The sequence below is a fragment of the Pristiophorus japonicus genome, chromosome 14 (assembly GCF_044704955.1).
Source record: "Pristiophorus japonicus isolate sPriJap1 chromosome 14, sPriJap1.hap1, whole genome shotgun sequence".
NCBI lineage: Eukaryota > Metazoa > Chordata > Chondrichthyes > Pristiophoridae > Pristiophorus > Pristiophorus japonicus.
Window position 1 is genome coordinate 27862070 of NC_091990.1, and position 14763 is coordinate 27876832.

At 43.3% G+C, this 14763-nt stretch overlaps 1 protein-coding gene across 6 annotated transcripts in view; it reads right to left on the bottom strand.

Annotated features, from left to right (window-relative positions):
• Positions 1 to 14763, bottom strand: part of LOC139279817 (homeobox-containing protein 1-like) — a 61525-nt gene that overhangs the window by 17867 nt on the left and 28895 nt on the right. For 3 of the 6 annotated variants that reach the window (XM_070899062.1, XM_070899058.1, XM_070899063.1), the window contains exons 2-5: positions 12339 to 12422; positions 9177 to 9633; positions 8683 to 8768; positions 2955 to 3065 (exon numbers count right to left, since the gene is read on the bottom strand). In XM_070899062.1, coding sequence (XP_070755163.1) covers positions 2955 to 3065; positions 8683 to 8768; positions 9177 to 9625 — 646 coding nt within the window. In that variant the 5' untranslated portion in view covers positions 9626 to 9633; positions 12339 to 12422. The remainder of the gene's footprint in view (positions 1 to 2954; positions 3066 to 8682; positions 8769 to 9176; positions 9634 to 12338; positions 12423 to 14763) is intronic. The other 3 variants (XM_070899059.1, XM_070899060.1, XM_070899061.1) reach the window with 2 other exon arrangements.

Here is a 14763-nt window from a genome sequence, read left to right on the forward strand (position 1 = left end):
GTGGTGGTAGAATGGGACAGATTTTCAGCTGCCAGGCTGAGCAAGCTGTGATTCTGTCCTACATGTATTCAGGATGAGCTCTCAGCACTACGTGCACCTTGCATTGGGAGTCCAACACTGTGCAGAAGGGATATCCTGTAGAGCTGTAGTGGTTCACTCACTGCAGGTGCTTTAAAGAGGCAAAAAAAACTCAGTAAAATGGTGAATCCCCCTAACCACTGCTTCGTTTCAAATAATGTTAATGGGAAGAAGCAGGAAGGAGCGGGACAACACCAGAAAGTGAAGAATATTGAAACAGGAGTAGGTCATTCAACCTCTCGAGCCTGTTCGGCCATTCAGTTAGATCATGGCTGCTATATACCTCGATTCCATTTACCTGCCTTTGCTACACATCCCTTGATATCCTTACCGCACGGAAATCTATCAATCTGTCTTGAAAACTGCAATTGACCTAGCATCCACAGGCCTTTAGAGAAAAGAGTTCTAGATTTCCCACTAACCTTTGTCTGCATCCTGATTTCACTCCTAAATGGCCTAGCTCTAAATTTAAGATTATGCCCCCTTGTTCTGGAATCTCCCCCCCTCCCCCCCCCCCCCCCCAAGAGAAATAGTTCATCTGTCTCTACCCTATCAAATCCCTTTATCATTTTAAAGATGCCAGTACGATCACTTCTCAACCTAAACTCTTCTAAACTCAAGCAAATATAAACCAAGTTTACACAACCCATCCTCACAATTTAACCCTTCCATGGCCAATATATTTTTCTTAAGGTGTTGGCCTTTTTGATTGCTTTTTGTACCTGTATATTAACTTTTAATGATCTGTGTTCATGGTCAACTAAATCTGTTTGCCCCTCCTCTCTTACCATTAAGAAAAGATTTTGATTTGTCTTTCTTGAATCCAAAGTGGATGGCCTCACACATGCCCATATTGATCTTTATCTGCCACAGTTTTGCCCACTCACTTAGTCTGTCTATGTCCATCCCATCTACACAACTTACTGTGCTCCTAACTTAGAGTCATCTGCAGACTTGGATCTACAACTCACTATTCCCTCATCTGTCAATATATATGGTTGAAAAGCTGAAACCCTAGTACAGATATCTGGGGAACACCACTCGTCACATCCCGCCAATCAGAGAACACTCTCTACTCCTACTTCCCAATCAATTACCCACCATTGTCATAAGGTTACCTTGAACTCCGTGCACTTTCAATTTTGCTAATAATCTCATGTGAAATCTTATCAACCATATATATGGACAGATGAGGGGATAGCGAGTTGTAGATCCAAGTCTGCAGATGACACTAAGTTAGGAGCACAGTAAGTTGTGTAGATGGAATGGACATTGACAGACTAAGTGAGTGGGCAAAACTGTGGCAGATAAAGATCAATATGGGCATGTATGAGGTCATCCACTTTGGATTTGAGAAAGTCCAGATAGACAACATCCATAGACACTCCCCTATCTACCGCACTAGTGACCTCCTCAATAAATTCAACGAGATTAGTCAGACATGACCTATTTTTCACAAATCCATGCACACTCTCTTTGATTAGCTCATACTTGTCCAAGTGCTCAGTCACGCTGTTTCGGACGATAGATTCCAGGAACTTCAACACAAATGGAGTAATATTTGCAATTTTCCAATGCAAAGGCACAATTCCTAAATCTAGAGAGCTTTGGAAAAAGTACAATGGATACATCTGCAATTTCCTCACCTCCTGCTTTTAATACCCTACGATGTAAACCATCAGGTGCATGGAGATTTGTCAGTCTTAAGTACCATTATTTTCTCCATTAGCATTTAAAAAAAAACTTATATTAAAGTCATTAAGTTCCTCTCCTTGACTTATTTTTAGATATCCTTGTTCTGCTGGTATTTTGTCCTCTTCCTCCACTATGAAAATGGGTACAAGTACTCATTTAACAAGTCTACCATTTCCTTATTGTTCATTATAGTCTCACCTGCATCTGTCTTTAATAATGGACCCATATTCCCATTTACCACTTTCTTTCTCATAATATATTTATAGAAACATAGTCAGCTCCTGCAATCATGCTCACTTCTCAGTGCCCACTATCAAAATAATCCAAATGCCTTATCCATTGAGGTGTTGTTCCTGCAAGGCAGAGCTGGGACAAGGAGAGGAACAGTGAATCAAATCCTGCCCATCCTCTGTCATTTGTATATGGCAAGGGGGTAAGTGGTGGGTGAAGCACTATACATACCTGAGGGGCGAGGGAGAAAGAGGTGGAGGAAAATTCTGGCATCCAATTTTAGGGATGGGATATTAGCAAATCCTTCCTCATTTGACCACTGCCTCTCGTGAAGATGGTATGCAAGGAATGTTGGATTGCGGAGGTATGATTTGAGGAGGAAAAGATGGTCATTTGCTATACCGATAAATTCAGTGTTGTGAGGGACCATTTAGTACAGAATTATAGTCTAATTGCTGCTAATATTGCCTCTGTCTGTTCTAAGTTTGCTGATATTTCTATTGAACTGTGCCTGCTTTGTTGTATTTCATTTACAGAATGCCACCTGGGTATGGAATTTATCACAAGGCTCCTAATCTAGATGCACTAAGGCCAATCGTGGTACCTGTACCACTTTTCTACTTTATTTTATTGTGTGTTGTTTAATATTTAAACAGCGAGTAGTGATGACTTCAAAAGAATTGGCTCGGTGGAGTTACTGAGGAGCCTGATCAACACATTCTGTTTCAGAGGAAATTGGTTGAAATACTCTGCTTAAAGCAGAGTTAAGTGTTGATTTTAATTCTGCTCCCAAACACTGACATGCTCATTTGTTCCTTCAGGCTAAGAATTATTTGTCATCAGTACTTGATGTTTATTGTAAGCTCAACAAGAAAAATTGAAGTTTTATTTTAACAGTACTTGACTTTGACTCTTTAACTCCACAGAATCCTAATCAGAACATTGCTCACCTGGACTATTTTTCTCTAGAAGATACCATCTATAAAATGCCCTCTTCTTGGGTTCACTCATATCAAGACCTTGCTGCAACAGCCACTGGGATATATAGCTTTGGCTAATACCTGCATTCAAGAAAATACACAAGTTATTAGGGATTTCAGAATAAATAAGTGAAGCTAACAAGGTTAATATTTCAATTTCTTTCCTTGTAAAATGTACATAAAATGTTGCTCCTGGGTACCAAAACTCTTTGCAGCTCACACTGTAAATAACACTATCGAAGCTTATAGCTCAGAAGGATGCCATTAACTTTAATGCGTCTGTGCCAGATCTTTGCCAGGGCAACCCAAAACTAGCCCTGCTGCTCTGCTCTCTCTCGCTTCATAGCCCTGTATTTATCCAATTTCCCCATAAAAGATGCAATGATCTCTGCTTAATTAAACCCAATGGCAAAGCATTCCGTGCTCCAACATCCCGCTGCATAAAGACTGACACTTAACTGCACTTTAATAAATGTCCATCTGCCCAGTTAGCCCCTTAACAGTACTGCAGGTATTTTCCTGACTGGCAGGTGGCTGCATTCTCAACGCCAACCCCATACACCACTTCATCCAAGAGTCCACTGACATGCCCCTATTTTAAAAAGCACTGTTGCATCCTATTCTCACTCTCCTATACAATGAATCCCACCCATTAAACATAGTAATAATAAACTGATCTAAGAGCACAAGTGAGGTTTACACAGCACACCTTCTCGATAGCACCTGATCAGTGTCTCAGTGCAAGGGTAGGCCATGCAATGCTGTTTAATACGCAGACATACAGGGAATGGAAAGAAGGGGAGGGGGACAAAGTAACAGTATAACGAGGCTAGAGAGAAGAATGAGGACAGGGGGAGGTGGGTGGTAAGAAAATAGAGCACAATTAAAGTGTTATCCTTTGGAAAAATGAAAACGTTTTCAGTGCTTGAATTCTGTCTTACTAGTCGAATTAATCAGTGGACACACTGTCCAGTTTCCCCCAATTATTAGAAACTTAGGATTCAAATCTGCTGCCGGACTATTTGGGTTAACTGAAGTCACACACTATTGCTTCCTTGAGGTTGCAACTTAGATTTTTGAAATTTGTTGGGTTAATGTCATGCACTGAGTAACCAATGTCGACTGCATTGTTTTTCCAAATGTCTTAATTTTTTTAATTCATTCATGGGATGTGGGTGTTGTTGGCAAGACCAACATTTATTGCCCATCCCTAATTGCCTTTGAGAAGGTGGTGGTGAGCCGCCTTCTTGAACCTCTGCAGTCCGTGTGGTGGAGGTACTCCCACAGTGCAGTTAGGTAGGGAGTTCCAGAATTTTGACCCAGCGACGATGAAGGAATGGCGATATATTTCCAAATCCCAGAATTCGAATCACTATCATCTAGGGATACAATGCAGTAAGCTGGGAAACCAACAATTTCTTTATATAGTGTTAAAAAACACTTTTGTAAACAGAATAGGGGTAGGGGAGGTGATGGAAGCAAGGGGGTAGTGCAAAGAGAAGGGATAACGGGGAAGGGATGGAGGAAGCAATGGGGAAAAAGGGGCAGGGAGGAAGCAAGAGCGACAGGGTGAGCAGGGTGTAGATGGGAAGGGGGGTACCGAGGGTTGCAGGCTGTATTTTCCTTGCATTCGTCACAGGAAAGTGTTACCTGCAATGCTGAGCAGCCCCTTGCCTCATCTCACCATACCATCCACCACCTCTCACCAGAAAGGAATGAAAAATAAGGCAGAAGAGGAGACAGAGAGTAAAGGCAACTGGAAGACAAGAGATAAGATAGACTGTATGCTCCAGCTTACCGTGAGCAACATCCAATGAGATCCACTAATATAGATACATTGAAGTCTCACACCTACTTTGTTGCCCACATTAACCCTTTAGCGGTCACATTTAAAAAATCTATATATTTTTTTAAAGTAGAAAGAAAGACAGTTATTTTGTGCTACTTTCATCTGATCTGGAGCCAGGAACTTACAAGCACCTGCTAATTTACAAACTACCACAGATCCACTAATAAGTATAAATAAAGTATATACCAGCAGTATTCGTGCTCATGTTTCTAATTTCTTAGAGACAGCTCAACAAGCTAGATGCTTTACATCAACTGGTAACAATGAACACATACCACCTCGCTGAACACCATACACACCCTCTTATTGGCTGAGCACAAAGGGCAACTGTTATTTCAAGCTGTGCTAATATCCATGGCCTATTTATAAAATTGTCAATGAAAGAGAAAAACTGAGGAAGTTCAATACAGGGGGTTCTATTCGAAATTGACAGCAGGATACCTTACCCCTAAGATAAGCAGTTAGGAGGTGAAATTCTGTTTGGGGGCAGTAACATTTGGGAGACTGGACATTTTGCGCCAGGCGTGGAAGTCCCGCCACGCTTGTAAAATTCGGGATACCACCCCAGATAGGCCACGTAGCACTGCCACGTAGGAGGGGCTCTTCCCTTCATTAAAGGGAAGGGCCCAAGCTGAAAACGCTGCAGGGATGAAACAGGTCTCCAAATATCCACCAGGGAGCGGAGGTGCCGTGCCAACAGCCGGAACTGAAGCAGAGTGCCGGGCTGATCGATCGCGTTCAGTACAGAGGGACCTGGGGGTCCTTGTGCATGAAATACAAAATAGTTAGTATGCAGGTACAGCAAGTAATCAGGAAGGCAAATGGAATGTTGGCCTTTATTGCAAGGGGGATAGAGTATAAAAGCAGAGAAGTCATGTTATAACTGTACAGGGTATTGGTGAGGCCACAGCTAGAGTACTGCGTACAGTTTTGGTCTCCGTATTTAAGGAAGGATATACTTGCTTGGAGGCTGTTCAGATAAGGTTCACTAGGTTGATTCTGGAGATGAGAGGGTTGACTTATGAAGATAGGTCGAATAGGTTGGGTCTATGCTCATTGGAGTTCAGAAGAATGAGAGGTGATCTTATTGAAACATATAAGATAATGAGAGAGCTGGACAAGTTGGATGCAAAGAGTATATTTCCACTTATAGGGGAAATTAAAACTAGGGGGCGTAGTCTCAGAATAAGGGGCCGCCCATTTAAAACTGAGATGAGGAGGAATTTCTTCTCTCAGAGGGTTGTAAATCTGTGAAATTCTCTGCCCCAGAGAGCTGTGGAGGCTGGGTCATTTGAATATATTTAAGGAGGAGATAGACAGATTTTTGAGCGATAAAGGAATAAAGGATTATGGGAAGCGGGCAGGGAAGTGAAACTGAGTCCATGATCAGATCAGCCATGATCTTATGAAATGGCGGAGCAGGCTCGAGGGGTCATAGAAACATAGAAAATAGGTGCAGGAGTAAGCCATTCGGCCCTTCGAGCCTGCATCACCGTTCAATATGATCATGGCTGATCATGCAACTTCAGTACCCCATTCCTGCTTTCTCTCCATACCCCTTGACCCCTTTAGCCGTAAGGGACACATCTAACTCCCTTTTTAACGAACTGGCCTCAACAACTTTCTGTGGTAGAGAATTCCACAGGTTCACAATTCTCTGAGTGAAGAAGTTTCTCCTCATCTCGGTCCTAAGTGGCTTACCCCTTATCCTTAGACTGTGACCCCTGGTTCTGGATTTCCCCAATATTGGGAACATTCTTCCTGCATCTAACCTGTCCAATCCCATCAGAATTTTATATGTTTCTATGAGATCCCCTCTCATTCTTCTAAATTCCAGTGAATATAAGCCTAGTCAATCCAGTCTTTCTTCATATGTCAGTCCTGTCATCCCAGGAATCAGTCTGGTGAACCTTCGCTGCCCTCCCTCAATAGCAAGAATGTCCTTCCTCATATTAGGAGACCAAAACTGTACACAATACTCAAGGTGTTGTCTCACCAAGACACTGCAGTAAAACCTCCCTGCTCCTATACTCAAATCCCCTCGTTATGATGGCCAACATGCCATTTGCCTTCTTCACCGCCTGCTGTACCTGCATGCCAACTTTCAATGATTCATGTACCATGACACCCAGGTCTCGTTGCACTTCCCCTTTTCCTAATCTGTCACCATTCAGTTAATATTCTGCCTTTCTGTTTTTGCCACCAAAGTGGATAACCTCACATTTATCTACATTATACTGCAGCTGTCATGCATTTGCCCACTCACCTAACCTGTCCAAGTCACCCTGCAGCCTCTTAGCATCCTCCTCACAGCTCACACTACCACCCAGCTTAGTGTCATCTGCAAACTTGGAAATATTACATTCAATTCCTTAATTCCTTCGTCTAAATCATTAATGTATATTGTAAATAGCTGGAGTACAGCACTGAACCTTGCGGTACCCCACTAGTCACTGCCTGCCATTCTGAAAAGGACCCATTTATTCCTACTCTTTGCTTCCTGTCTGCCAACCAGTTCTCTATCCACGTCAATACATTAACCCCAATACCATGTGCTTTAATTTTGCACACCAATCTCTTGTGTGGGACCTTGTCAAAAGCCTTTTGAAAGTCTAAATACACCACATCCACTGGCTCCCCCTTGTCCACTCTACTAGTTACATCCTCAAAAAATTCTAGAAGATTTGTCAAGCATGATTTCCCTTTCATAAATTCATGCTGACTTGGACCGATCCTGTCATTGCTTTCCAAATGCGCTGCTATTACATCTTTAATAATTGATTCCAATATTTTCTCCACTACCGATGTCAGGCTAACTGTCTATAATTCCCTGTTTTCGCTCTCCCTCCTTTTTTAAAAAGTGGGGTTACATTAGCTACCCTCCAATCCATAGGAACTGATCGATAGCCTACAGAATGTTGGAAAATGACCACCAATGCATCCGCTATTTCTAGGGCCACTTCCTTAAGTACTCTGGGATGCAGACTATCAGGCCCTGGGGTTTATCGGCCTTCAATCACATCAACTTCCCGAACACAATTTCCTGACTAAAAAGGATTTCCTTCAGTTCCTCCTTCTCGCTAGACCCTCGGTCCCCTAGTATTTCCGGAAAGTTATTTGTGTCTTCCTTAATGAAGACAGAACCAAAGTATTTGTTCTATTGGTTTGCCATTTCTTTGTTCCCCATTATAAATTCACCTGATTCTGACTGCAAGGGACCTACATTTGTCTTCACTAATCTTTTTCTCTTCAGTATATGTAGGTCTTTTTCCCACCCAACAGTCCTTAGTTGGATCTGGGTCCATGATCATGTTAAATGGTGGAGCAGGCTTGAGGGGCCGTATGGCCTACTCCTGCTCCTATTTCTTGTGTTCTTGTGTCACGGACCCCGCGACTGAAGCAGAAGAAAGTTGCCAGATTTTTTTTTTTAAATGGTCGCCGTCTCCTCTTTAAGTGTCGCCTCACGAGCGGCCTGCAGCCTGGCTCACGTCCCCTGAAGCTGTCGCTGGCAATGCCCGGCGCAGCTTATGGGGTCACTCCCCAATTTTTGTTCCAAGGCAATAATGGGGCACTGCGCATGGTGATGAAGTTGTCATTGCCGGCGCAGCGGAGCACTACGGGTTCCCGCTGCCGCCAACCCCCTGGGAATTCAGCGTGAGTCGTTAGCGGCACTGCGCACGGGCAAAAAGTCGTTTGCACTAACGGGAGTCGCAAACCTCCCAAATTTCAAGCCTTACTTAATTGTAAGTTCATTTTATGCCTGATGTCAGGAACAGTACAAAGCACAGATACTACAATACTTCATAGAATAACTGACCTCATAAGCAATTTCCGCCCTTTCTGTCTTACCTGTGACTTGCCCCACTACAGCCTGAGAAATCCTCCGATTGGCTAAAAATGCTTTGATTTCTTCTTTTACTGCATTGCTGTCCCTTCTGGAAAAAAAGGGAATATGCACATTGACTTTTAGTTTGCTTTATTATTTTTTCTCATTTACCCTTCGCCGTTTGTTCAGACTGCTCATCCCCATTTGGTTCCATGCAGCCAGCAACCGAGCTGGTTCTGTTCATGGATTCCCTCTAATATTCGGCCACCATCAACGCTGCCCCTTCATTGGCCAACAAGAGTTGCAATTCAGACAATGCCTTTTTTTTCTCCCACCCGAAAATGGCAACACCTCTTTCTGCAATGCAATCCCTCTAAATAGGCTAGCCAAGAAATGAAAAAACTCAGACTAAGATGGATAGATGCAACTCAATCAATGACCTTTTATGAGCTGGGGAAGCGTGAAGTCCTGTAACTATCCTTAATATTTATGTAACTACATGGGCTTTCCACATTACCTCATGTACTCCTCCACTTTCTCCTCCAAGTCTGCATCATCTTCTCCTGTGTCAAAACTATATGACCTCTGACTCCCACTGTTCTGGTACCGTGGAGACAGTGTTCCGCTGGCCACAAGTCTCTCACTTGCTGTGCTTTCTCGCCCTGTGTGGCTTGCATTATAGGGTGGAGGCGATGTGTCATAGCTATTACTAGGCGACGGTGATTGCGCTATACTTTGAGTCTGTGTAGCAGCAGAAGCAGTTGAAGAGGATGCTGAAACGTTGTTGCCATAGTTACTGCTGTAGTTGGGTCGCCTAACAAATTTGTCGTTTTGCTCCTGGTCGAGCCGTTCCATTGTTTCAAGTGCATGAATGATTTCGTGTTTCGTCATTCCTGATCGGCGCAGGCGCTGGAGAAGATCAATTTGTTCAATAGTGTATCGGGGCTCGTCATTGTAGTAAGACATGATGTCATCTATAAAAGAAGAAAATGTAACAGATCAGTGATCAAGTAGAGATATGGAGCCTGGGGATGTCCAATAACAACATTCTTTCCACTCTTCTTGATCAACATTTTCATTACCCAATTTCTTTGCTCTTCCTTCTCTTCTTAAGATGTTGACCTTTGCTGGGCTTTATCACTCCATGGGCGCAGTCACCTCAGCCAAGTGGATATTCTCTATATCTGAGTCCAGACAATGAATGCTGTCAGGCTCTTCGCCACTGCGGGACATTGCAGCCAAATCCATTCCTATCCTCAGCTGGCATGCGCACACTCTTACTTTCTCACAAGGCTGGGTTACTGGATAGTGATCAGGAGCAGGAACACTGACTTAACTTTCCCTTCCCAACCCAACTACTAGCCTGGCTGAGATCAGCTAACTCATAGAACAGGAATTTTATCTGGGATCTTTTGGTCTGTGTGAGTTAGTGTTGCATCTGGGGGAGCCTTCTGAAATGTGAACCTTCTGTTCTATTTGCCTCCGCAACACTTTGCCTTTATCAACTGAGCCTACAGGGGAGATAGACTACTCATTTTATATCAATGTGAAGCACACTCAGCTTCGCATCGTTGAAAGAAGTGCAGTGCAATGAGTAAAGTTTGCCAGATTGCATTCTGGCAAATGGTGCAAGTCTACTTTGAAGAGGTAGTCACACACCACTTCAGCTGCAGTACTACTAAAACCAGTGCAAAATCAGCTTTTAAACTGCAGTTTAAATTGTTCAGTCTTGGCATAGAGCCGACTGCCCCATCAGCTCTTCAAGAAAAGTTTAATTGACTCTTGCAAATAATAAGCACACACATACAGAATTCTGCTTTGCCTGGCAAAAAAGCGATGCAGAGCTGGAGTATAATTCAAGTCTGCCAGCTCCGTGTCCCTGTAAACAGGACCTGGTCTGTAGTATAACTGCACTATTCCAGTCCTCACATGGGGGAACAATACATAGCAACTAGATTGTATAAATTTGTACACCTCTGATTTGGTTCTTTTCTTCCCTTCTCTCCCCACTCCTCCAAATTTTATACCAAGAGATTTACAACAGATACTTTCTCTTTCAGAAGACATTTGAACAAATTAACGTCTGTGAATAAAGCTTAAAATGAAGAGTAGATAATAACCTGCAATTCTCCACACAGTGAGTTCCCAATCTCAGCCACAGTATCTGTGACCTGCATATTCCAACTCAGATACAAGTAACAAACCAATAAATTTCTGTTCTGATGAAGGGTCATCGACCTGAAACGTTAACTCGCTTTCTCTTTCCACAGATGCTCCTTGACCTGCTGAGTATTTCAGATTTCCAGCATCTGCAGTATTTTTCTTTTGAAACCAATAAAGTTGTTTTATCTGATATCCTGTTGCCAGTAGCTAGCTTAAAATGAAGGCTGCAGAATTCTCACACAGCAAGATCAATGGTTGATTTAAGTGACTGCCTGCCAACATAATAGAAACTACCCATGTTCCGGTACTTCCTGTATCTTCATATACAGGCGTTTGGAAGCAGTCTGCAAAAACCCTTAACAAAGAAGCTTCCTGCTTGTGGAGCACAGTGCAGCTAGCAAGCATCAGCTAGGATGCAATTACTGGCCCAGATCTAGTGAACTAATATTAAATATCGAATCAGGAAATGGGAAGGGCAGAGAGCAAGACAAACATCCCAACTCACAGTATCTAGTTGGTCACCAACCTAAAATATCTCTTGGCCATATCCTTTCAAAATAGCCTTTGTGAAGCTATTCCATGTAATACCCATTTTCATTGGTTTAATATTCATCACTTTTGCCCAATTATCATGTTAAGGTTGTCACTAGCTTGCCCTTAAAAAGTCTAAATTAGTGCTCAGGTTATGAGAAAAATCCAATGTTGGAAGTGACTCTTTGCACCTGCTGTATTCTCTAAACAAGCTACCAAGTTGTAAACTTGTCAGAGACTGTGTGCTTCTTAGCTGTTCAAACAGTTTCACAATTTTAAGCCTGTGGTTTGCAGAGCAATGCAGGTTTGATTCTGTTGTTCCCTCACTGACTTGTCCGCTTCACCAAATCCCTAATCCTAGTTACAGTAAAAGCTAGCAACTAAGCTTTCATTTTGTCTCTTTCTCCCATTTAAAAAAATGTAAGTTTCTAAGCGAATTGCACAAATAACCAAATGCAAAGAACTGAATCAATGTGTGTGTGTGTGTGTGTATTTTTGGCTGGCTGCCAATGGGGTCTTTCTACTGAAACTTGCAATATTACCGTGCCTATTTCCTAGGTTTCTCCATAAACGTAGACTACACCCACTCTCACTAAAATTGTGTAATTGCTGCACCCGCAGAATGACTCACAAAATGAGTTTAACATTAACTGTCCCTTATAACTCTAAACCTGATCAAATATGACACTCCTAAAATGACTACCTTGAAAGTACATGCCACAACTTCAGGTGTCTGTTGTAGTGGCTGCTCACTTCATAGAGGGGAAGTTTTGTCCAGCTGTGGCCACTGTTGTGTGTTACGATATACTGTTAAGTTTGAAGTGGCTCCTCAGGCCACATCACACTACTGTCCTCATACGTTTTCATGGTACAAGTCAAGGTGCATCAAACCATGCAGCAACTGATGCACTGGCCATGCTCCATTAGTAACTGCCGTAATGGTTCCGTTGAAAATAAATACTTCAGAGGAAAATGGGTGACTAACCTGAAGTGCAGGGGCTCCAGTTACTACAACTCTCCACATCTGGACCTCCTCGAATTATAATCTGCTTCTGTCCTCTTGGCCCTTCTTGTGCAGCACAGGGAAATCCACAAAGGAGGAAAACAAAATAAATCCTGTTTAAATTTGAAGACCAGTCCACAACCAGAAGTACTTGGGTCCTCGCCATAAACCCACTGCATTCTCTCCTCACCACTGGGGCTTCTTACAAACCTGACCAATCTTAAATCAGCAGACTAATGTAAACACTAGTTTAGACTAGTGTCGATTTCATGAGATTTCACAGCTGAAATTTACCAGAGAGTCTCTGTAGGAAAATCATCTCATTGAATCTATAATCTAAGAAAGAAATGGCTGGTGGATGTGGTTCACATTATTTAGTGTTAACATGATGACAGCAAAAACAGACATTACACTTTGAAATTAAACCAATCAGAAGTAACCTTCTTGCAAATGTCGATGGGGCTAGACTTTCCACTTGGTGGCTAAGGCCGAAAAAAATGGGCCTTGTTCCAGCGATGCGGGACGTATCGCCCGTGCTGATCGCCGCTCGAAGCCCATTTTTTTTTTTTTTTTGCGATTTTCCACTCGGCCTTAACCCAGCGATGTCAAATGGGCGATGTCATTTCTCAGCGATCTCACGATCGCCCAAAGAAAACAGACGTGAATGAAAAAAAAAGCTTCCCTAGCAACGCACTACTGCGCTTGTGCAGGTTGATTTTTTTTTCCAGGTTGAGGCTCCTCCCACGTTTTGAGAGGTCAAGGGTCTTCACACATGCTCAGAAGCTCTGTGTAGGTCTGGGGGAGAGAGAGAGAGATAGATAGAGAGAGAGAGAGAGAGAGGAGAAAGGAAGCAGGTATTTTGACCAAGCCTTAAATCAGATACATTTAAAGAATGGAGGGATCTGCAGGAAAGCGAAGGGCCAAGCCCTTCAGCGAGGAGGCCAATGAGGCCCTAGTGAACAGTGTTAGCGCGAGGTGGGAGGATCTGACATGGGGTGGGCATGGGAAACCTCCACCCCGTGCATATCGGAGGATTTGGGCACGTCGGCATCTAATGAAGCCCGGACACCACCAGTGCCGCAAAAGATGGAACAGTCTACTGGTGGCTGCAAGAGTAAGTTGAAATTTAAATTTGAAATCATCCATATTTATTATTTAATGATGTATGGAAATTCTAATTAGAATCTGCAATGTTATCTCATAATTTTTAAGCATGACTAAGTAACTAAATTAGGATTAAATTGTGATTACATTTATGCACCGCAACATAAATTTGAATGTTACAGTATGAAATATCTTATTCCTATGCAATGTAGTGCAAACTTGTAATTGAATTTATAAATCTGTCAGTCCTAAATGTTTTTTGCCAAATCAATCTGCTTATGCCGTGCAATGTTACCTTATCTATTACAGAAGATATCCAGCAACCAGCGAGAGCAACGCAGGACGGGCGGGGGCTGTGCCATGTTGCAGACGCTCACCGCCTACGAAGAGCTTGCAGTGGCCTTGGTGGGGCCAGAAAGCCGTTCGGTTACAACCCGTGGTATGGCCAAACCCACCCTAGAGTCACGTGAGTAATGAGAACTGTGCATTGTGTAATGTGTGAATCAATAGTAAATATTTGTTATGCGGGTAATCCTATGCAATGATACTTTAATTTGGTATATAATTGAGTTATACTATTGAGATGTATTATTGATCTTCAAATGAGGTCATGTTAGGCCTGGTGAACGCTTGTGCATATGGGTTAATGGTAATGTTTTGAGTTCTTGAAAAATTGAGATGAATTGATTTGCATTGTTAAACATTGTTTATAACTTCCATTTGTCTTTCAAAGGTCAACAAGTATTACTGGAGTCAACGGACACGTCCACTGAACAATCAGGAAACTCCCAGGAGGAAGAGCCAGAGGAGGAACCAGTGCAGACTCCTGCTGTCGCTGTGCGTGAGCAGGAGGAGGAGGAGGAGGAGGAGGAGGAGGAGGAGGAAGAACAGGAGATTTTTTTCGTGGGGGGGAACAACCTGCGACCATCTCTTTTGAGACAGATGAGGCACCGGGACCAAGCGGTGTGCGGGTGGTGACATTGCAGACGCTGACCCCACCGCGGTCCGGTCAGCGTGATATGCACTCGCCTGCCACGGAGCACCAGATGGAGAGCTTACTTTCCCTGTGCAGGGAGATGGTCGCGATCAGTCGCGACCTTATCCAGGGGTTCGCGGGTTTCTCAGCCAATTGGAGTCAGTTCTCCACAACCTGGAGTGAGTTCTGCTCGCGCTTCTCCAGCCGGTCTTCTGAGCAGTCAGACTGCTCGGGAGACGTTGGAGGCGATCAGGGAGCAGACAGCCGCAACAAATGCCCTACGGCATGTGTTGCTGGCTGGACAAGGCGCCGCACCCCAAGGTGTCG